The sequence below is a fragment of the Geospiza fortis genome, unplaced genomic scaffold, assembly GCF_000277835.1.
Source record: "Geospiza fortis unplaced genomic scaffold, GeoFor_1.0 scaffold162, whole genome shotgun sequence".
Taxonomy (NCBI): domain Eukaryota; kingdom Metazoa; phylum Chordata; class Aves; order Passeriformes; family Thraupidae; genus Geospiza; species Geospiza fortis.
This window is the reverse complement of record NW_005054316.1, coordinates 6,179,977-6,204,140: the sequence shown is the minus strand read 5'-3', so window position 1 is coordinate 6,204,140 and position 24,164 is coordinate 6,179,977. Positions and strand designations below refer to the sequence as shown.

The 24,164-nt window shown below is 39.5% G+C and overlaps 1 protein-coding gene across 1 annotated transcript in view; it reads left to right on the top strand.

The window, feature by feature from the left end:
* TULP4 (TUB like protein 4) overlaps positions 1 to 24,164 on the top strand; it is a 115,755-nt gene that overhangs the window by 50,492 nt on the left and 41,099 nt on the right. Inside the window, exons 2-3 of the mRNA XM_005420146.2 lie at positions 16,364 to 16,492; positions 16,809 to 16,970. Of these exons, the coding sequence (XP_005420203.1) occupies positions 16,364 to 16,492; positions 16,809 to 16,970 (291 nt within the window). The remainder of the gene's footprint in view (positions 1 to 16,363; positions 16,493 to 16,808; positions 16,971 to 24,164) is intronic.

Here is a 24,164-nt window from a genome sequence, read left to right as displayed (position 1 = left end):
CTTCAAACTGGTGAGGACTGCTCTGTTCTCAGAAGCGTGAAACAGCACTGTTGTGCCATTTTGCCTGCCCCATTAGCCCTGCTGAAAGGCAGAACTGGGAATTGCCTAAATGGTGTCTGATCCCTGAGCATGGAGAGCTATGAGGCTGTCAGTCCTACACCCTCCCTTGGAGAACTCCACTTAGGAGGGAGCTGGACCTGAGAATAGCAAGCTCTTTTTTGGTATGTGGCTGACTTGAAAAATACAATAGTAATAGAAACAATCCAGGTAATTTTGAAAATATGTAATTAAGAATGGCCATTAAGAATAGGAAAAGCAATAAAGAACAGTATGAAGACTGTTACCAGAAGTAAAAGCTGATATATCTAGAATGCCCTTGTCTCACCTCAAAATAGCATTCAAGAGTTAGTGGGAGTTCTGGGAACACAAGATGAAACTGAAAAAGAATTTGGGAAGTCTCAGTCGTGGAGAGTAACTGAAGAAAATTGTGACTCTTTACCTTAGAAAGCAGATGAGTCAGAGAAGAGGCATGCTAAAACTGTATAAACCAGCAAATGGTAATGAGAAGATAGATTGGAGTGAGTTTCTGTTTGCTTGTCTTAAAGCACTAAAGTGAATGACTATTTAAAGAAATCAGAAGGTTGAAATTCCAAAACTGATAAAAGGAAATTCTTGTTCAGATCTGTGGTTAAAGTGTGAAAGTCACTAACAGCAGTAAGTTGTTGTGCTGAAGAATTCAACAAGGTTTTTAAAAGGTTATCTTAATGGATATCAGAAATATTTACAGCTGCCATAATCCATGTTGGGCAGTTTTGGAGGGAATGTTAGACTTAAGTTTTTAAGACTAGCTACCAGGGATATCTTCATGTTCTGTTGCTGATTGTCCTTCCTTCTTAACATAAAGTGTTAGGATAGTGGTGTAATTCATTAATAGTTGTCTGCAAGGTGTGAAAATACTTCTGATTCTCAGTAACAAGCCAGAGAGCACCCCTGTGTGGGTGGTGCCTGAATTCAGAGCAGCTTGGTCTCTTGTCAGGCGTTGAAACAGAGTACCCCAGGTAAGGGTCATTCCCAGTATCCCTGGGAAGTCACCAAGATCTGTGGCTAAACAGGTGCATGCAGGGATGGGATTCCAGAAATGTAATCAGGTCAGGAGCTGATGTGGTTTTAAATTTGGCTATAAGGTGTTAAGTTGCTTTTTTTGGTCATATGTGCATTACATGTGTGAGTAGAAGATCTTTGTCTCTTAAAAAGGCCCTAAAGCATGAGAGCTTTCTGCACTTGTGTTCTGGAGTTCATTTCACTTAGTGACTGGAAGGCAATGATGTAAGGAACTGTTGTCTTTGCCTGAAGTCTTCAGTTAAATGGTTAAAGGAAATAATCAAATTTAAGAAAATTATTGGTTTTGTTTGCCTGCAAAAGCACATCTTGCTGGGGCAGTTCCGGTGCTCATGGTTTTCATGGATATGCCTGTATGTGGATGTGTATGTAAGTACATAGTGATGAGCAGTTCATTATTTTTGTCAAGATTTTGGTTGTATTAAATTCTATTTGTCTGTATGTGAATTTGACACTGGCAAGACATCAGCCAGTCAGGTCATGAAGTCCTGCCATTTCACCTGATAGTGACCTCCCCAGGAGCAATACCTGTGGCCTTACATCCACCTGAGAGCTGGTGTAGTTATTCTCTTGGTTTGTGCTTCTTTGTGGGTGACATGATATTTTAGGATAATTCAAAATCATTATTGATGTTTTATACAGATTTCAAAGGTATGAGTTAGATATTTGAAAATACCTTGCTAATCAAATCCTCCTGAGAAAGGAAAGCTATATATGCAAAAAAAAAAAGGAAACTAATTTCTGCTTAATTGCCAGAAGATAAGGTAATTCCAAAATGTTAATGGAAAATGCTGATATTTGGCCTTCAAATGGCAAGCATAATGCAAACTTGCTGATTGGAATCAGTGAAATGGTATGGAAAAAAGCCCTCCCTACTTGAGAGTTTGGGGAAATCAATGCCTGATAAATGGTGCATATGCCTTTGCAGTAACAATAACAGAATTTTGGAAAGATTAAGAAGGCTGGCATGATTTCTGTTAAAATAGCATTAACTAACTGGGTCATAAATGCAAATAAGATTATTAACTCTAGATGACTGGCTTATGGGTACAGTGTCTCAGCTACTGGGCTTTCATGGCATTAACAGCAGACTCTCCAGTGCATGAGTCCACATCACATGGTTTTATTTTTAGTACTGATAAATGGAATATTTCAAGATCATGTGAAGCTGGGCACTGAAGGTTTCTCAGTAGCTGCCTTTTCTGCACTCCCTCACTCTGCAGGGAGACTCTGCCCAGGGCTCCCTGAATCGTGCTCTGTCCTGCTCAACAGAGGTGTCAGCTTTGGCAAATTCCACGTTAGGAGCAATATCATTCTTCTGATACTGAGTTTGCTATTGGGTGATTTGTGCAGTGTCAGGATGGTTGGGAGTGTGGCTGCAGGCCAGGCAGGATGCCCTGCCATGGCTCATACCAAGCAGTGCCTGGGTGTGAGCACTCTGGGATAGTGGATGATGGAGGAAGCTAGTAGGTGAGAGCTGTGGCTGTGGGATCTCTGCTCCACTCTTTGGGGATGCTTAGCTGGAGCCTTCTCAGCTCAGCTTCCTCTCCCGGCCTGTGCTAGCTGAGCTTGGTCACGAGTCAGCTTTCTGGGATTCCTTCCCTCCTGCATCTAAACATGGAGGTACCTGATGGTCCCTGTAGCATCCTTGAGTCCAGCACAGAGTACTCTTTGGTACTGCATAAAGAACTTGGTGAAAACCACTCTCTGTTTGATCAAGGGTCCCAGTATTGATCCCATGCTTTTGATCTGTGGCTCTAGCACTTCATCCTTCTACTTTTGGAGAGAGGGAGACCACCTGATTCCTCTCTTATGATATGATGCACTCAAAACCACCCATACAGTTAGTCTCCCTCCCAAGACCACTAGCTGCTTGTTAGGAACAAACAATTTCCAAGTAGAGCTGTTTGATCATCATGCTAGTGGTGTCACTGCTCTAATTATTAAAGTTTCTGAGAAAGTTCATGTTTCCTGGGCTGTTTCACTCCATTGCTCTGTAGGAAATGCTGTGCTCTGGAAATGTAGGCAGACTTAACATTTCAAAGTGTAACAAAGAGCAAAACTGAGCAAAACCTACTGGAATGACTGATTGCTTGCAGACATGAAAATAGCTCTCGGACCATCTAGACAGCCATTCCCTATACCCCCAGACAACAGACAGACACAAAAATGTGATTTAATCGTAGTTACAGAAAGACACAGATCATTCTTCTTTACCCTCCTGCATTGAATAGGACTGTTCTATATGCTATATAGAATAGGACTTTATCACATATTTATTCTGAAATAATGTCTTTAGTCTATGTATGTGCAACACTTCAGTACTGAAATAAACTTTAAAGTCATAGTGTTCTGTAAAAACATTAGAAAATTAAAGTAATTTATGTTCATCAATAAACCACAATTATTTTTTCTTAACTCTCAGTTAATGAATAAGAAAACAGTGTTTTAATAAGAGAACCACTGAACTTCAATAACCACATCGGTTTAAAAAAATTCCCTGCAATATACCTTTTTTACAATATGGGAAAATTTGTATGAAGTGATTCCAAAGGTTGGCTTCATTCCACCTTTTCTTTTAGAAGACCCTTCAACTATTCCATTCACTGCTGAAAGCTTTACTTGATATTTAACCTAAAGCAGAGTTTCCTGAATATCATTCTATTTCTTACAGTAACATTTAAAAATATTGTGCCCTCCTTGTTTTTTCATGTCATTCCAGTACTTGTTGACCCTTTGCATGACTACTTTGCCAGTATGCATTCTTTTATTTTATTATTTACCTCTAATACAATATCTCAAAACTTGGATTGCTTTCCATGCTTTAAAACTCTTTTAAGAAGGATAAAACTTACTTTAAAATCTGTAAATCATAAAGAAATGGAAATTATGCATAGAATGAAGGCAAGTGTTTTCTCCAGCCCTGTCTGAAGTAACGCTGTAGATAAGGGGTTAGTGTTTTCTGCTTTTGAATTTGAATTCATTGGACTGTGACAGTCAGAGACCTGCTGGAAATGCTCTTCCTAAAGCCCCCAGGATGCCACTGGCCTTCTTGGCCACCAGGACCCACTGCTGGCTCATGGACAGCTTGTTGTCCCCCAGGAGCCCCAGGTCCTTCTCCGCAGAGCTGCTTCCCAGCAGGTCAGTCTCCACCCTGTGCTGGTACCTTGGGTTGTTCTTCCCCAGGGGCAGGACCCTGCATTTGCCTTTGCTGAACTTCAGACAGTTCCTCTCTGCTCCCTCTCCAGCTCTTCTGAAGGGCTGCACAGCCCTCTGGGCTATCAGCCACTCCTCCCAGCTTTGAGTGTCAGTGAAATCTCCAAAGAGGCATCTGTCCCTTCATCCAAGTCACTTATGAACAAGTTAAACAACACTGGGCCCAATATTGAACCCTGGGGGACGCCACTAGTGACAAGCATCCAACACTGGACCCCATGCCACTAATTATGACCCTGACAGTGTATTTTAAACATTAAATATTCCATATGCTGGTTGACATGCAAGTGACTTGAGATAGAAAACATCTGCTCATTTTGCCTGGTGAAATTTTCTTAAGGATTTTGCTGAGGGAAAGAAAAAAAGAACAGAAATGTTTGTACTTACTGCTTTTCCTCTCTCTTTTTTTTTGGGTGAAGCAAAGGATATACTAGACTATAAAAATTACTTTCAAGTGATGCAATGCATATAAGCTAGCTGGCTCAGGCTCTTGGATCCAGATCAGACAACTTCCATCTCTTGTCCGTGGTTCCTATACTGGTTGGGTTGTTAAAGGTTGAATATTGCTGCTCTTTGGTCTCTGCAAGTCAGTTTTACCTCAGTTCCTTGAAAACTGCTTTCTGAACCACTGGTAATCAATACATTTGTTAATATTTGCATTAGATGAGGTGTGATAGTGTCCTTAGATATGTGTTACCTATCACCCTTCCTGCCAGCACTCTGGTGACCCTCGTAGCCCAGGAATTATGGTCCCAACCTATAGTTCACCCCTCTTGCGGCTAATAGTAATTTTGCAGTTCTGTAGAGCAAACCTTCCCTGCAGAGCTTCTCTAGCCTGCTTTTTGCTTTGTCTTCAAGCCTAAAAACTCCAAAGGCTTCATCATAACACGTACAGTTCCAAAACATTGGGGGTCAATTTTAGTTGAGACTTCTGTGTGCCACAGTGGTAAAGAACAATAGCAGTGATTTGTGTTTTCTGGGGCTGTCCACTTTGCCTGTCCAAGTAACTAATTTAACCCTGTATTTATAGCTCCCTTGTGTTCTCTGGAAACTCAGGCAAGGGATATTATTGGTCACTTGGCCAACTGCATCATGATACAGTTTTTATTTCACAGAGAAATAGCAAATGTAGATAAAACTTCCTAAGAGAGGTTGGCTCTGAAAACAGTTTGTGCAGAATTGCAGGCCAGCCAAAGCAAGGATAGCATTTCAAAAATCTGCTATTTGGCATTTCTTAGAGTATGGCATTTCTTTATCTGGTATTCACATTGTCAGAAGTTTGTATCATATTACTGCAAATTAGGTGGGCCAGTGTGTCTCAAGCCTGAATCAGAGCCACCATGGGGGTAATATATGTGTGTATATATTAACAAAATAATTCTTGGTAGGTATCTGTTGTCCTGTTTATTCTAATATGCTAAACTGAATGTCTTGCATGTAACTATTGGGATTTTTAGTTATTGTGTTGTTAATTTAGTTCTCCTCTTTATACTTTTCTGTCCTGAGAGGTGAAGGTGCTGAGTGACTTTTCTGCCCTTTCTGCATTCCCTGTTTTACTGACTGCTCCCTCCCTCACATTGTCCTTCTTGGAAGTAGACACTATTTCATTTTCCACTTTGTTTTCCATGTCCATTTCAGCAATTATGCAGTCCCTTCAATAGCTGATAAACACAACTGTTTAGTTGTCCTCAACACCACTAGCTGAACATTGTATGAGCGACCTCACTGGGGCAGCCAGCAGATGGGGTTCAGGTGGTGGCCTTGTGCTGGAAGTCAAAGCAGGTGTCCTACCTTTGCAAAATAACATGGTGGAATTTCCTCGGTCTCACAAAAGGATTAGGGATGCACGGTCTCCATGAGTCACACAAAGACAGTCCAGGCAGTCCAATAAAAATGTATATAATTGCTTTCTTTTCTCAGTATCTGTGGCTAATTTAAGATCACCAGTATTCCTCAGGTGGACAGAAATGTTCTATAATAGTGTGTAGCTAACTCAGAGCTCATATGGGTGGGCTTGATGATTGGGATAACAATAGTTGGGTATTTCAGATAGCAAAGTAGTCCCACTCCAGCAGTGAGGTGCCCAGCTATACCATCTGTCTCAAATCCACCTTATAACTCAGCTTAATTACATTAGTGCACAGCTATTATCACCTGGGAGATCATAATAGATTTGGAGAGCTGATCTGTGCTTCTGCTGAAGTTTGGTTTATTTTTAGTTCCTTGTGTTTGAAAAAATAACTAGAGCTGAAGTATGTAGCTCTTGGAGAAATAATCATGCTTGGACAACACTCTCTGACACTCCTTGTGAATTTTAAGGTTTTTTTTGTTTACATTGCTGACAAAAATCAAGTTTTTACTGTATCTCTTAAGGAGTGAAGTTCATCTCCTTGGAGAGAGCTTGCATGAATTTTGTGCTGCAGTCAGGTTCTATCTAAGGCTTGTTTGTTGGACCTTTACAGTGATTTCATCTAAGCAACTTCAAGCTAAATTGTAGTCTAACCTGTAAAATCATGAAGAGATCATGATTTTGATTGATCAGCTTCTAATTATAGAATGTCCACCACAAATGCTAATGATGATGTTCAGAAACCTGGACTAATGTTACTTAACTGTTGTGCTGTATGAGTTTGAATATCTGATGAGCAAAAAATGATCTGTCACCTTGGTATATTTGAGATAGACAGACTTAGTGTATTTGATAGGGGCAGATCCTCTGTGTGTGGTCGTGAGACACCATTATTTTTCTGGCATTTCTCAGAATAGACTCCAGAAAGTGAAGAACTTGTGTTACCTCCTTCCTCTTGTTAACTAGCACAGTTTTATATAACTGAATTTATATTTCATTTTTAAGAGTTTTCTTTTCAAATTTCCTAGTAGAGGGTTTTTTTTTTTTCTTTCTTGAATAATTTCTTTTTGGTTAATATATGCATGTAAAGTTATACAATTATATTTCACTATTATATGAACACTTGATCAGGAATTTTTAGCCACTGAATTGGGAAGATTGAGTATAAGGGAGAGTTTGTCTGTCATAGTCACTTCACTGGCTTTTTGCAGCAATACATTGCCCTGGGGATATTCCTGATCAGAAACCATTTACAAGGTGGGAAGATAGTGCAGGAATTCCTAAGTAGATGCTGCTAGAAAGTTGAGTAGAGCTAGTTGATTCTGAGTTGGAATTGTTTTCAGTAGTATTTATTGTTTTTTAAAAGGAAGAGAGACAAGAAAAGCCATAGATTCTCTTACAAGGTTTCTATATCTCTGCATCTAATATTTTTCTCTATTTTTAGCCAGGTAAAAAAAAAAGATAGTAAGTATTTTAAATCTGCTTTATGCTTGGGGTGTTTTGGTTGGATTTTTTCTTCCCTCAAAACTTCTAACAAAGATGTGTATGGACTCTGAATTCATATAGCACTGATGAGGCACTGGTGGATGTCAGTGAGTGTTATTTTTGTTCTTAAGGTTCATTTACAATGAGCTTCTCATACTCAGTCCAAAAGTGAATGTAAATGTTTAGGTTTTTGAAATGGTCCTGATTTATACCATCTGTAATGTAATTTTGTCAGATGTTAGTTAAATGAGCATTAGGCTCATGTACTTTTAATTTAGTGTACACTAAATACCAGAGATTTTAAATCTACTACTTTTTTTTTTTTCTTGTGGGAAAATGCTCCACCATAAATGCTTAAACCCAAGGAACTTCCAGCTCAGCATAGTTATTCCATGTGTCTTATTTTAACTGGAATGAACCTTTCCTAATGGTGCTCATCAGTGATTTGCTAGAAAGAGGGGGAACTATATTGTTCTTGGTCTTTTGATCTTATAGCAAAGTGGTTGTTCATCTTGAGCTAGAACAGTTGTCTCTGCTTTATTTATTACAATGTTTTATCTGTTTGGAAGCTACAACAAAGGGAAATCTCTTTCTTACAGAGGAAGGCAGTGAAAGTACTATTTTATCCTTTGCTCATCCTTCCCAATATTCAGTTTTGATTTATTTTTATTTAACTTGGACTTGCCCTTGCATTTAAAGGGAGTATATATGGGCAATTAAATAGACATATCTTACAGCCCAAGTACAGGATGACCATTGACAAGAGACAGCGGTAGGAATGTGCGTGCTGTAAAGGAATTTGCCTCAATGGAACTGAGTGTGGCTTAACTTTAAAACTGTTTTTCTGTGGAAACAGCTGTCTTTTCTGTGAAAGAGCTTTTGGGACTTGAGAATCCCTGTGAAGGGAAAGGAGTCAAAAGCACATCATAGATCTTCTCGCTGTCACACTGTTGTGTGCAAGATGGGAGAAGAGCAGACCTCCACCAGTTTCCCTTTCAAGGACATAATAGTGTGCAGCTATCTTGTGCATATAGGTGACTAAGTCTTAATTTTTCATGCCTTAATTATTTTCCTTCAGAGTATCACCAGCTATTTTCTTTAATAGCCCTTGAAGGAATAGTTAACAAACTTACTCAACTAAGAACCAGTAGCTAGATACCAACATCTTCTCATCCATGTTAGACTCATATCATCTGTTATTTTTCTCACATCCAACTTCCTGTTCTGACCGGTCAAATCTTCTGTTCCCCAAACATATGTATGGGAGATACTTTGGATACAGCACATTTCTGTTGGTGTGGGGTTGTTTTGTTTTTTTTTTTTTTTATGTCCCACAAAACTGTGGTTCTCTGAAGTCACAATTAAATGTGGTGAGTCCAAAGTGAAAAGAGTAATTCCTTTAGAACTGTGAGCCACTTCATTCATAGGAGCATGATACTTCTTGTTTGGTACCTGTGAGGAGTCCTGGGCATGTTTTCCTCTGAAGTAGGCGATACCGTAACACATTCTGTGTTCTGTGAACAAATAAAATGGTTATGTGGCAAATCCTTGGGACTAATAGACACTGAGGAGGGTGTATTTCTTAAAATGAAGTGTATCACTTAAGGAGACCTGTAAAGCTTTAGAGCCTTTCTGAGTCCTCATCTTGGCAGTTTACTATCAAGGCCCCTAAATGTATTCAGTGAGATGTTGACAGTCTAGGTATTTTTAAGACAACATCTTACACTAAAGGCATTCCTTCCTCAAAACAGCTCTCAAAAGAATTTTTTTTTGCCATTGTCTATTTGCCAAAATTGTTTCCTCAAGCTTTTAAAGATCAGACTGGCATCCATTAGGGATTTCATGCCAACCATATGATACCTTTCAAAAATAGGTATATGTGGTGGGTTGGATGCCAACCTCAAGATACCTTTTAAAAATAGGTGTGTTTGTCATTCATCTGCAAAGCAAATTAACAAAACTTGCTGGGGAGCATCAACATTCTTCCCAGTGGGTGAGCAAGAACCACACTGTTACTTGCAGAGGCTACCAGCCACTGACACCCAGAGTAAGGGGGCACTGGGGGAATGGATGGAAATGAATGGAAAGCCTCCCCTGCAGGTACTCAGAGGGCTGTTCCTGGTGAGCTGCACTGCTCCTACCTGGTCCCTTCTCCTTCTGCAGCTACACAGGTGATCCCAGTCTTTGTCAGCCTGGTGTGTGCCCTGAGCATTATGAAAACAAACACCAAGGAGAAAGGGGGAAAAAGTGAGAGCAAGTGCTTCCAACAAAATGGCACAGAGCTTCTAATGTATCCCTGCATTGTACTTAACTTCAGAGCTTTACCTGTGGTGTTTGAGTTAGGGATTTGGAGTAGGGTTTCACATGAAAGCCACAGAGAAGTCTGTGGTCAGAAGGTACAGGGCTGGACCTGGACCTTTCATCTCCATTAAGGTCAGCACTTTCTTGCTGGTCCAGCCTTACCTCTGATTTCATTTAGCACAAAGCTAAGTCCCCAGGTAACATGCTTAGCTTATTGACAATGTTATACCATGAAATCAGATTGTAAGCTTAAAAAAAAAAAAAGAATTGAAACTCCTTTTCAAAGACCAGAACAAGCAAGATGACAGCAGCTGCAGGATAATACACCTCTTTCAATGAACATGTAGGATCCTGGGATAAAGGATGTACTAGTGGCAGTAGAAAGCTGTGCCAGTGACAGCAGCTGAACCCCAGAGGCTGTGAGCAGCTGCTGTACCCTCAGCACAGGGCACCACTGACCAAAGCTTATCCCAATGCACGGATAGGGAATATTACACGACATCTGTCCCTCAGATATAGGGAGGCTGCTCCAGCCCTTCTAAGAGGAGAGCTCACTTTTATTGTTTAGAGAAACATGAAGAATTTGGAACTTTGGTGTTTTTTATCTCCCAGAACTTCTTTGCCATTCATTTATGCCCTCTGTAACCTGCAGCCCCTACTGTGAGTTGGCAGTTTTTCTCAAGAAATGTAAATGCCATTCCAGATTTGCCATTCTTCAGCTGCAGCACAATGTTTGTTATTAATAGTAGTAGTTTCTTCTCAGTAATAACAATTCCTTGATGGGTATCATACCTAGGAAGGTGACAGCTCCATATGCAAATGAGGCACTTCATCCGGTTGTAATGTCACTGGAAACAAAAAGTCAGAGCTCTGCAGGTGGGGGAGAGATAGGGAGTGTATCATTAAAGAATGCAAGAGAACACAAGGAGGATAGGAAAAAAGGGTGATGCCAACTTGCTGTCTACCACATCTGCTGCTTTTTTGTCTGGTATTATTTGGAGGAGAAATACTTGCTTGATGCTCTTTGTGTGATTGAATTAGTTTGAATTGAGAGAATTATCCTGACATTATTGTAATGGCACAAAATAAAGGTCATAAGGGAAGGTGAAAGTAAGAACAATTGCAAACAATCTGCAGTGTGAGAAATTAGGAGAGAGAAAACTTAGATAACCTTCATGTTAAAAAATACTAACATTTAAAAGACAGTTAAATATTTAATTGAACTAAACATTTGCAGAACCATTTAGAACTAAATATTGGTTATAGGTAAAGTATAGTGAGAAGCAATAGCTCATTATCTGCAACTCTAGTGCTTATTCTGGGTGCCTGTTCCAACCTCCAAATTATATTTTAGTTACAAAAATCCACTTCACTTAAGTAACTTCAGTTAGTTAGCTAGTCAATGTACAAAGCTGGCACAGGTTCCTCAAGGATTGATAGGGATGTGTATTCATGCACATACCCATGTTATATGTATGTGATGTATATACACATATGTGTATATGTGTGTAGCTGTATCTCTCTGTACAATGGAGGGAGGGGCACTGAAATGCCTTTACTGCACGTAAAGGTGTTTCCTCTGGTTCTTGTAATTCAGTGTTCTATTTCTACTCCCCACTCCACACCCATCTCTTTTCTTTAATAGATATACTTACAGATTTTTTCAGCTCTGTGGCCGTTAATAAACTGTAATGTGTGCCAGTGTGTTGCACCTACTATGGGCACATATTGATCCTTACTTGTAACCATGACTAAAGACCAATGTATTTATTAGGGAGTTGCATAACAGGACTACTTGATAAAGCAAATGGGTGATGCTCAGTGATTCCAGGTAGATTGTCCAACCCCTTTTGTCAGTGCTTTTTCTACTTTTATATGTTCATTAAAAAGTTGAGTACTTTCCTAAAAGCTTAGGATTGGAAGAAGCCTTTGGATAGACTGAGTGCTGTACTCTGCTGTTGTAGGCAACAGCCTGATGTCCTGTGTTATTCTGTCCTGGGAACAGTTAGGTCTCGTGCTGCCACTGCTTGGAACGTGGAACTATTTCAATGACTTTCAACAGCATTAGAAATGTAGTATGATTTATCTGGGGAGGGAAAGGCCAGCTATTCCGTATGCTCAATGGAGTTATAATGCATCTTATCCTGTGCACCCTGCAAAGATGTGAACTTCACTTGTAATTGCAGAAATGCTCATGCCAGATACAGGAATGTGGCCCTTCAGGTGTAGCAAATAGGGCAGTAATCAAACATTGGCATGGAGTATTCTCTGCTCTCTATTGCTGTGGCAGTCCATCTGCAAGCACATATCCATAGCATATGTGAAAATGAATGCTGGAGAAGACCTCTATCTTTACAGCATATGCCCCTCCCCAGTAAAATGGATGGATGATCAGAGATTTAAAAAAATGAGTCACTGTGACTCACTACAGTATATCCATAATAAAATCTATCTAAATTTGGTGAGGAACTCTAGGAACTAATTGCCCTAGTTACTTACCTTTTTTATTTTTTTGTAGATGTTTGTCCCTTGCTTCTCTAGCAATTATGTACTGTATGTACAGAAATAAGATTTCAGTAATGACTGTTGTGTGGTATTCTAGATTAAGGACTTCTGCTCTTGCAAAACAGATTGGTGTCATATTTTCAATTACCTCTTTCAAAAATCATAATGAAATTAGGAATAAAAAAAGCTCTCCGAATGCTTTGGATTTTAGTGGTCTTGTATTGTGTTAGAAAAATGTGAAAAAATTATTAAAAGTTTCAATAGCATGTAATAAATTTAGATTATCAAGCCTGGTTTCTATTGGGAAGAGATCACGTTTACTATAACTCACACATTTGCTTGTCCAAAATTGCAGTTTCTCAAAATTTCTTGTCTATAATCTTAAATAGATAATAACATTGTTAGCAGCATTAAACTATGCAGTCAGTTCTTGGGTAGAGTTTCTAACACATTTAGGATTAATTAAATTTGATTCCTAAACATGAAGTTGATAATTAAACCAGAGGTTTTGAAGGTCCTGAATGCTGAGCTTTTAAAACAATTTTTTTACCACTATTCCTTGTATAAAAAGGAACTGAAAGAAAACACAAGACTGACTCAAAAGCTCACAGCTTTGTGGCTTAGTGAAAAGCATCCTGTTTAGGGGCAAATTGTTGGCCTTCAGATTGTACTTAATATCTCAGGCCAAGTTTTATTTGTGAGAGATCTATCCTCTGTAAGACAGTGGTTTAGAAGCTGATTAATACCTGTGATTCTTTCTTTTTTCAGGAGTAGAACAAGCACAATTTGTGTTTTTTTATAGAGTTAAAAAACCCCACAATCAACCAACCAACAAACAAACAAAAATAATTAGACAATATAGAAAGGCTGTGTGGACCACAAATGTTCCACAGACAACTTAGTGTTGTGTACCAACATTCTCGCTCTTTTGAGTACAAGATAAAACAGTTCAGACCTTCAATACCTGTGTGAAGGTGCTAAGTAGAAAGCGGAGGACCATAAAGGCAGAAGTAGAAATGGGTCCTCTGTGACTTGAAGCTGTTAGTGAAAGTAATGATATCTTTGCATTTATGGGTTAGCAGTAAAATTCCTCTTTGTAGAGGGGTAATTCAAGCTTACACATTATTTAAGTGCACTATCAATGGGACATGTTTTCATATGCTTTACATTTGAGCCAACATAAAAGCCAAAAGTCATCTTAATACTTGGGGCAATCCTTCCTTTCTTTATCTCTTCTTCAGCATGCTAAGTGTCTAAAATGAAATTGGAAATAGTCAAAGCAGTTGTGGACTCAGCACCTGTAGTCAGATGTTAAATGGAAATTACAGCATCATCTTTAAAATGACCTCGTAAAATAACATTTGCTCTGTGTTTAAATGGGTTGAATTTTCAAATTACAAATTTGCTTCCTTATGAGGCTGTTATCAGAAGGCATAGAAAAATCATTGTCTCGCTTTCATTTCTCATTATAAAGCAATAAGTTTATTTTGGAAGTTACTAATTTGTATCTAATTGAGATGGATGGAGGCTCTAGTTAATCTTGTTTACATTCAAATGTACTCTTGGATATTTTATCAAGTCTAAACAAAAGACAGGTTGTACAGAATCTGAATTAAAATTTTCAAGTTTTAACAAATTCCTGTTTAAAAAAGAAAAGAAACAAAACACAACAAAGTAACTCTTGTCACTTTGCCCATAGTTCATATTACAAAGTCAGCTTGTGTGTCTAATTCATAAAATGGTGTGTTAATCTCAATCTTTGCCAGACTGAACAGGGCAATTTTAAGACAGGCAGTAGCATTCTTAATGGTGTTAGCTAAAGCATTCATGGTCTTTGAACAACTAGTTCTCTTTTTTTTCCTGAATTTTGTCTAGCAGTTCATTCTGGTTTGATGTAGACTTCATTTGGTGTGATCTGTGAAACATAAGCAGTGTCTAAGTGTCTAAAGATTGGTGTTTTAATGGTGATAAGTACCTTCCACTCATTAATGGCCCTAGCAACTCCCAACTTTTAAAGATGAAAATTTTTTTCAATGTTATCCTTGAGTTTTTCTTCACTTCTTTCATAATACTGTTAGGTGTTGCTGGCACGTACACTTACTTCATTGTTGCATTTTGCCTCAGGGTGAATGAAATTATGGCTCTGTGGATTTGATTTATACCAAAATGAAAACAAAATTTTGACAAATCTGTGCTATTCTTGTTTAGATGGAATGGACAGAGTGAAACCTCCAACAAAATGCATCTACTTGCATTGCTGTAATGGAATATTTTATTTACTGCTCTTCCCACATAAGATTTTTTTTTAAAAGCTGAGTGTGATATAATCCATCTAGGGGCATTGTATAATTTGCCCAATTGCAAACAGGACTGGTGACTTAGAGTGCAGCTGCAAGGTTATATTAAGTAGAAGCCAGTGTTTTTCTGCAAAATCTCAAATGGGATTCTTTTAAGCTGTGTAACAACAGAGAGGTGATTTGTCATGCTTGCTTCTCCCCATAAGCTTTACGTATGAACAAAGAAATGGTTTTCCTGTGGTTGTTTAATGGTTCAAGGGTTGATGCTCCAGGCTGGTCAGCTCCACTGGTAGACACTTTCTAAAGCTGTGACCTTGACACTCTGAATAGTGCAAGATCATCCCTCAGCTGTCAGGTTTAGGTTTTAGGTATGTATGTGTATATCCTAGTTCTGAAAATGACTGCTGATTTCTTTGTGAAATGGGAAGGGTCTGTCTACTTAGAGCTCATCTTGGGACTGGAATCTATAGGAGGATCAGTCTATCTCTGCAAGCAAAACAGCAAAATATATTTCATGGGAAATTTTGCCTGTCGCTTTTAGATGATTATTTATCTGTTTAGTTTTATGAAAAAGTGTCATTACAGCTGGATGTTTATTAAGTAGTTGAAATGACACTCTACTAATTGAGTATTTAATATATGTTTACTTTGTTTGCATACTCTCTGTCTCAGTAAAATAGCTGGGAGGGAATTTACTTGTGTGAATGTAAGTGTCCCATATAGATCTGCATGTTTTTGAAAAATAACTGATTTGGAAAAAAAATTTTTTTTGAGAAAAATTTTTTTGAGAAAAAAAACATTTGGAAAAATGTTTTTTAAGAATAAGTCACTAACAGAAGGTAAATTGTTTTATTGCTAATTTTTGCTTCAGGCACTTGCATGACATGCTATTTTCAGTTTATACTGAGGTCTCGAGAGATACTGTATTTGTTAAATTGGTATTAATTAAAAATGAGAGAGCAATTGGTCGGTTTAGACCTGATTAGATTCTCCAGAAAAGCTCAGATAGCTCTAATGTGGAGAGAAGAATCTAACGCTGCTTTGTATTCCTTCTGCACTTAGTAGCAAAGCAACTTTCCTATGAAATTTCTATTTTTTAATAATTTGAGACTCTCAGGGGTTGTTTTGAATATGAGTATTCAGTCTGAGTATTTAAATTGTGTGCAGAGCATACCACTTTATTTGAAGTCAGCAAGGGGTGATGATTTGATGAAGAGTCTGACAGTCTCTGAGATTACAGTGGGGGAATCATTTGAGAGAGTGTTGGATAATCTGTGCAAGGCTTCCTGTTTGCAGCTTCTATAATGGAGTCCTGTGTTCCAGTGCTCCCTGTGATTTTATTGAAAGTGTGCAGTGCCTTCCAAAAAGGCCTGACGGTGAGAGATTCTGCATTTCCTGACAACCATGGACAAACGATTCCAGCTGTTCTTGAGAGGCACCTAATGCTGGGCTGAAAATTGCTATTTTGTGCATCTGTAGGGTTTAATGCAATGGTATTTATTTGGCAGTGTTGTTTAACTGGTTCTTGTTAAATAGCTGTTAGCACAACATGCAGTTTCAGTAATGCTGGTTTTGTTTGTAATCTTTTAAGGTTGTGCTGGTGAGGTGGAATGAACCATTCCAGAAATTAGCAACCTGCGATGCAGATGGAGGAATATTTGTTTGGATACAATACGAAGGCAGATGGTCTGTGGAGCTCGTGAACGATCGTGGGGCACAGGTTGGTATGCATGCTTTCTCTGCAGCCAAGAGCGGTCAGGTCCTGAGAGGCCAAATGAAGAGGGCAAGGAATGGGACTTTATACCTTTTAAAAAGCACAGGAGAAAATGAAACATTTATTTATTGAAAGGAAGGTGCAAGAATTGTCACAAAGGCACTTGGCAAGCACAGTGCTTTCTCCAGTAGGCATGACATCAGAGCTTCAGCTGGGCTAATGGTTGGCCTGTCTCATTCTGTGCGCTGCTGCCTTTTATTTAAACAGCTAAAGAAATTCTACATGGCTCATATATCTATTTTCTTGTCTTTGATATGTTAAGGTAAGCGACTTTACATGGAGCCACGATGGGACTCAGGCACTTATCTCCTATAGAGATGGATTTGTGCTGGTCGGTTCAGTCAGTGGACAAAGGCACTGGTCTTCAGAAATAAACTTGGAGAGTCAGATCACCTGTGGCATATGGACTCCAGATGACCAACAGGTAATGAAAATGGGGCATTTAGGGATATCAGTTGGGTTGCGTTGCTGTGCTAGGAATATACCTCTTAAAAAGTTACCAAGTAAAATGTTCACATTGTAAGATCAGTTTCCAAGTTACCAAGTAAAATGTTCACATTTGTAAGATCAAAAATGCTGCTCCCACTGATAATGAAAATTTGGTCAATCCTGTTGTTCTTATTAGGTGAATATGATAGTGTACCAACCCTATCATCACTTTTCACACAGATTCACACACAGTCTTATTCATAGTTGTTTGAGACAGGAATCTGTTAATTGTACCCTTAATTTGTTGTTACAGCTATCTTATCTCTGCATTTGAGCAGAGATACAGCCTGGACTATTAAACATCTGATTGGACATTTCTGTGTAGATTTGTCCAGTCTGCACTTGCAGCAGAAGCAGTTCCAGCAGCACACATAGTTATGTTTTGCATTCACATAAGCAAATATATGTAACTGAGTGTTGAAGAGATGTCTCAACCTTATGCAAATAAAATTTAAAAGAATAAATTTTGCTGAGCTTTGAAAAAACCAGTTAAAAAAATCTTCTTTACCATTTTTCTGAACAATTATATGATTATATTTTTCTGAACAATTATATTTTTCTGAACAATTCCACTATTATATGATGGTGGACACAGCAGCATTTCCAGCATGGCTGGAGCAGGAGCACTGGTTTCATTTGCAGGATTTACACTGCTCCCTTGTCTTTCACTGCTGAACTGACTGGATTGGTCTTTCCTTCCACATGCTTGCTGCCACTGTGGTTGTGAATGTGTGTATAATTCAGTGCTGAAGGAAATGATGGCCATAGAATAGTGCCAAGAGAAACCCTGTTAGGATCACAGCTGGCTTGTTTTCCTTCTTTAATTTTACACCACCATGGAAAAGATTCTGATTCAAGACTCAAGGTACCACTCAATTTAAAATACTATAAATTCATCCAAGGTAGAGTTATTTTGGGAATTGCTAGTGGAATATAATAGCACTAATAATATACATTTCTGCAGCAGCATCTAATAATTTTAGAGTACTCTGCATAGAATAATGAATTAATTATTGCAACACTGCTTTTTAAAGCCAGCGAGCCTGCCTGCCTCTTTTTGAATCTAGGGAAATGTAAATCTTGACAATAAATAATTTACTTGAGATCAAGAGGAAGAGACAAGCAGCAGAAGTAGGAGGGGAAGCTAAGATCTAATAGCTCTCAGTCCTATGTTTTAAACATGAGGCTACCCCATTTGTGTGATGCTCAGTTGTTGCTACTGTATTTGGAAATATCTTCACTTGAGTGTTTAATTTGGAGTGGCTGACTGCCTTTAATTCAGTTTAGCCAATATGTTTGTACTTTCTAATCTGGATGCTCCATAAGTAGTTATTCCAGGAAACAAACACTTGTTCAGCGTCCAGATAAATGCTTTCGAACATAATGGCCAATCCCAGCTATGTGAAAATGACTTGCTTGACTTACAGACTCTGCTCCTGACAAACTCACTGAAATAGAGACCCAAGCCAGCCTCGAGTTTGATGTTGCTCTGCACAGTTCTCCCTAACTGTGTGGTTTGCAGGGGTTTGCATGTTAAGTGATGATGGATCTTTGTACTATCCCCTGAAGCTGGTGGAAAGAAGTGATCTTCTAAAATATATTTAGATGTACTTGCCTCTGGAGGCACGAGGAAACATGAATCACAGAGGTACTGGGTGAGAGACTATGCTCAGTTCAAATTAAAAATAGCAAACGGGGGGGAAGGACGTTGCATACATTATAAATAAATGTTTATGGAAATGGATGCCCTTACTAGCTTATTGCCTTACCCAGATTTTCTCCTGATTGGTATGTGTGCAAATGAGAACAGAATACTATTCTAGTCTAGAGTAGCTTCAGCATCTTCCCTATTGCTTAATGTACTCTGATTGTCAGTACAGTGACTGAAAGATAAATGTTGGCATTTAAATCTAGACTTTTCTACTGTTCTTTTTGTTACCCTTCTGGCGCCTTGAAGGTTGCTAGTGAAAGTATTCCTGGAAAGTATTACACTCTACAGTCCCGTGACCTTTAACACAATTATATTTAAAATTTACATTTCCAGGGGGATTGTATTGTTAAGTATCAATTTTCTATTGTCCTGATAGAAATTTGTTCAGTATAGCGTGTCTATTTGCTTCACTCTTCAGTTCTCTTGACTTTCTCCTTCACTCCTTTCTGCATGCATCCTGGTGGTTTCTCCTGTCTCCTCCATCTTTTCTCCTGTATATTCAGCACCAGTAAGCTGTCACCTCTGTCACTCCTTGCTATGGATGGCTCTGTGGCAGCTCTGCAGGTGGAGAATAATTTCCTACCACCTCCTTTCTGCTGGAGACAAGGAGTCTCCAGCTCCAGCTGGAGCTGCAGTATTGGCACCATCATCTTGTTTGACAGTGTGTATGGCCTCTGGGTTTGTGTCATTACTGTGCTTGAAGTAAAGCACCTTTGAAGTAGTGGCTAATGTGTAGAGATGGGATGAGAGCTAGAGAGCCAAGGTAGACTACAGTCCTGCTGAAATTGAGCATATAATTATATCTTTTAACTGATGTAGTACATACTCTGCCTTGGTTTAGTTATTGGCTGATTTTATTAATACTAGCCAAAATTGTTCTGCATTTTCTTTTAGGAAGAGAGTGTTACCATTCTTCTTGTGGCTCGGATGTTTTTCAGGTTTTTTGAGCTCTTCTTTTTTGCTGGGGACAAACTTACTTTGAGTCACGTGGTTGGCTTCAGTGCTTTCCCTCAGCATCATGTCTCTCAGATGAACTTCTCATGAAGGTCATTGGCAGATTTCTCCTGTAGTTCACACCCAGATCTCGAGTATGGACTTGGAGCTGTGGGCCTCTTCAGCTAATTCAGTACACAGGCCTTCTGAATGTGATTCTGCCTGTTTAGTTCAGAGGACTAGAAATAAGTTTTCTCACCTCACTGTGTGTCTGTAGGTCCACTCTTTCAGGCATTTCCTCCTCCTGTACCCTAGAACCAGAGCACACACCTGGCCAAGACATGGCCCCATTGGGCTCTTGAAGATGTACAAATGGAAGATTTTATAACTGGGCTGTCTGTCTCTCAGGCAGAGTGCCATTCTTGTGTTAAACTTGGATAGATGGGATTTCAGGAGTGGGACTTCCCTTGCAGTTTTTAAATGTTTTTTTTTTCAGGGCTACAAGAGGCTGTAGGAGTCATGTGGAGTATTTTTCTGGTGAGCAGGCTCACCCACGATCATATTAGGGATGAAAAGTATACATTAAACGAAAAATAAATTTGAAATATCAGAGAATGCTGTGTCCTGTCTTGGGACAGTTCTGTGGCATTTTCCCGTGCTTGTTTTTCAAGAGGTAGTGTACATACCAAGCAGATTGAGGACTTTATAAGTGAGAAAAGCTTGACTTTTGTCTAACCAGAGGGTTTATTTATAATTATAGAAGCAACGTCAATAAGTAATTGAGGATTTTCCCTAAACCCACAAGTCATACAAAACATCTTTCCAGTGCTTTATCTTCCTTCTTGTGTGTTTACTGAGCTTGCAGTGACATTTTTCTGTTGTCTGCTGCCCTCAGGCCACCCTTTCCCTCTTCTTCTCCCTATATTTTACCCATTAAAGAGATTATCTCTCTTCATGATGGAAAAAGATAGTGTCAGAGAACTGGGTGGGAACTGTAGAGGATTATCCCTTTGTTTATAGCAATATAGTGTAACTCCTTGAACTTCCCTGGGGTTGTTGCTGTTGCTGTTTCTGTGTGTGAGAAGGGAAATCACTTTCCAATAGAGGAAACCCTCAATGAAAATGAATTAATGTATTTTAATTCCTGGATATCCCAGGAGGGGCTAGTAACCTATATTTGTTCCCTGCATCTCTGCTAGTACAAATTATTAGACTTTTCTGACGGCTGTAAGTGCCTACTTCTGGTTTCCCCCCCTCCCTTTTTCCTGTTGTAAGCTTTTGTTTGTGGAAATTCAGGGGCTGGACAGGATTCTGTTTGGCTAGGACATGACAGGTATACACACACACACACACACACACACACACATATATGTGTGTGTGGGTGTATATATATATGTATACATACAGGTATATGTGAACTTTGCCAGCATGGTTCCTTCTGTTTGCTTTGAAAGAAAGTATATAAGCAGGTAGGCTAATTTCATTTGCATCCTGCTGGGTGCCACATTAACTGTTCTACCTGGTCCCATTGCACTGCAACATGCACCAGTACTAAAAATGTGTAAATACAGGCCCCAAGGTACAGCCTCTTCTGTGCCTAATCAGACAAAATGATGCTCTTGGTGAAACAGAAAAGCAGCACGGTGTTAGGAACAGATGCCCTGTGCACTGAAGGGTCCTGTAATGCCCTGGCAGAGAACAGAGAGAGCAGCAGCAGATGAATTGCGTGGTATCAAACACAAAGCAGGGTGCAGGAGTTCTGTATGTCGTTCCTTTGGAAGTCTCTTGAGGCTTGCAGTAGCTGTGCAGGGAGGCAGTTTCTAAGCTGTTACTCACTCCTGCTCCCAGCACTTGCCATCCTATTCCCATGGCAACCTCAGAGACGCTCCAGCATCATCTTTGTTCCGTGACAAGCAAGAGGCAGAGCAGGCTTCAGCTCCTTCCCCCTGCCTGCAGTGCATCAGGGTGGAGCCAGAAGGGAGCTCCAGGTGAAGAAGGGGATGTGTGTTGTTCCTGGGCTCAGCAATGGGGTGGGGTGACATCCCTGTGCTGGCACAGCACATGGTGCCATACGTGTCCCTGCACAGGATCAGAGCAGTAGGAGCTGATTAACAAGGAGTGCTGTCAAATGGTTGCCAGTGGCATCATGTGTTTCACGAGCTGCTCTCTCAGAGTTCTTGAGTTTGGTATGGCTTTAGTCCTTGGCAGGAATTTTACCTAATAAATCCCCTTTAGTACAGTCTGCTTTTGGATCCTCTACTTTCATCTGTGAACTATGATTTGCAGTTGCTACTACCTTTTCAAGGGAATGGTGTTCTGAACAGCTCCTAAGCTGAAAGTAAGGATAGTAGTCCTTCCTAGCTTCCAGAACACAGCTTATAAACAGAATTTATAAGTGTTTGAAAATGTTGCATCTATTTGGGCCTGGCTGTTACTTTCTCACCTACATCTGCATTTGCCTGTGGCTCTGAAATGAGCTCCTATTGTGCTCCTACTCACTCTCCTGTTTTGGTTTTATTCAGGTGCTGTAGCACACGTTTAATTTGGGCAGTCCTTGCTGTTGTGGTAGTCACACTGGTCAAGTTTAATCACTCTCAGATGCCTGGAGTTGTGGAAAAAAGTCTTGAAGATGGCCTTCTAATGAGTTGACAGGATGATGAAAGGGAGCTACAAAGGGGCAACTGGGCCAGTATGGGGAAGGTAGCTATTTAACATAATTGTTATGAATGAAGAGAAGGAAGGACAAAATGAAAAAGGTTACAGCCTGTAAAATTTGAAAATAATTCTTGTTCCTATTAGGGATTTATAGGTTCATATAAAGGAGCCTTAAAGATGCCAGGGAAGAATTGTATTTTTGTGTCTTAACCTATAAAAATGCATTGTTTTCTCCCAGCAGTTCTGGACTGTAGAGGCTACCAAATGATGGTTACGATGACTAGGGCCACTCAAAATTGCACTATAAGATACAGTCGTTGGGGAAGATCTGATTTTCATTGATGGATTAATTACTCAGATTACTGGGAAAAATGGCTGGAGGCTTTTTATAGCATTGAAGACATGCCATTAATTAACTAGGCAGTTTATTCAAGCCACAAGGACTGCAGACAATGGTTAAATCACATATAAGCATTTTAGCATTGCATGCTGCATAATTGAGCAGCAGCATTAAAATGCAGAAAGAGGACAGGGAAAGGAGACTTCATGTGTCTTTCAAGATAAATCCGTTTGTTATATAAAACAAACAGATAAAACCCAGCACAGCTTCACTGTCTAATATTTTGGACTGCTTTTAGAAGCATTTCAAACCTTTGTGGAAACTTGCTATTAAAATTAATGATTTCTGCTTACTTGTGCTAAGGGGTCTGTAAATATTTACTTAGCTATTTCAGCCTTTTGTAAACAAAATATGTGGGGGGGGTTATATAAACTGAAAATGTTTAAATATTTTTGCAGAGTTTTATATATTTATACGTGGTGGAAGATAGTAACACTGTTTTTGCTCTTTGCTTGGAAGACTTGATTTTTATGATGGCACATAATAGTGACAGATTTTGTGGGAAAAGTAATGTGAATTTTAAATGGTATTTTGCCTTTCTTTCTCCCGTCTCTTTTTATTATGTTGTTTTCAGGCAGTATTGTGCTATTTCCTAAATAATAGATATCTCTTTTTCTCCCCTTTTTTCTGATAGCAGTGTGTAGCTGTATTAGCATTGTTTTTCCTTTGCCTTTTTGTCTCAAGTAGGTTTTTATGCATCATTCTGCTGAGAATACAGCTTCCAAAAAGAAGGAAGGAGAAAACTTAGCTTGGTGCGCTGTTGTCATTTCTTGGTTGTGCTTTCCTTTTTCACTAGCAACAAGCAGCTACACTGCAGATTTTTGTGCTCAGATGAGAACTTTTTAGGCTTTGCCTTGAGTTTTGGGGAGGGCAGGCAACAAGGATGTTCTCCTTGCAGCCTCTAGGGCTCATCCACAGCTTCAGGAGCTATGGCATCTATCTGTGGGTTTATTCCAGACAAATTTTTCCTGCCAAAAAGCCTGGTCTGTGCTGCACAGTTACTGAGCGGGTAATTGGAGGAGCAGAGCAATAAGGTGATACTTCAATGTGCTTTCTTCTTCCCACTCGCTTCATCTGTGCCTTGCCTAATCTTTCCCTGGATGCTCTTCATGCAGCCTGCAGAGGCAAGGCACTGGGAGAGCTAACGAGATGGTGCCATTTGTTCTAGTCATGAGAGCTGTACCATGGGGGTTGTTTATGGGCTGATGGCATCAGGGCTCATTTTCTCAGCAGCTCCTGCAGTGTTTCGTGTCAGGGCTGTTTCAGATGAGTCTTGCACAGAAATTTTTCTTTTAATGACTCTGTCTGAAAGGAGTAATACAACTGTTTTAATGTTTTGCTCGTCCTTGTAGACAGGGTGCTTGATGCTTGTTAGTGCAAAAAGCAAACGCCTGAATGGATTTCTGCATCCCTTTGGAAGCACAGTGTAC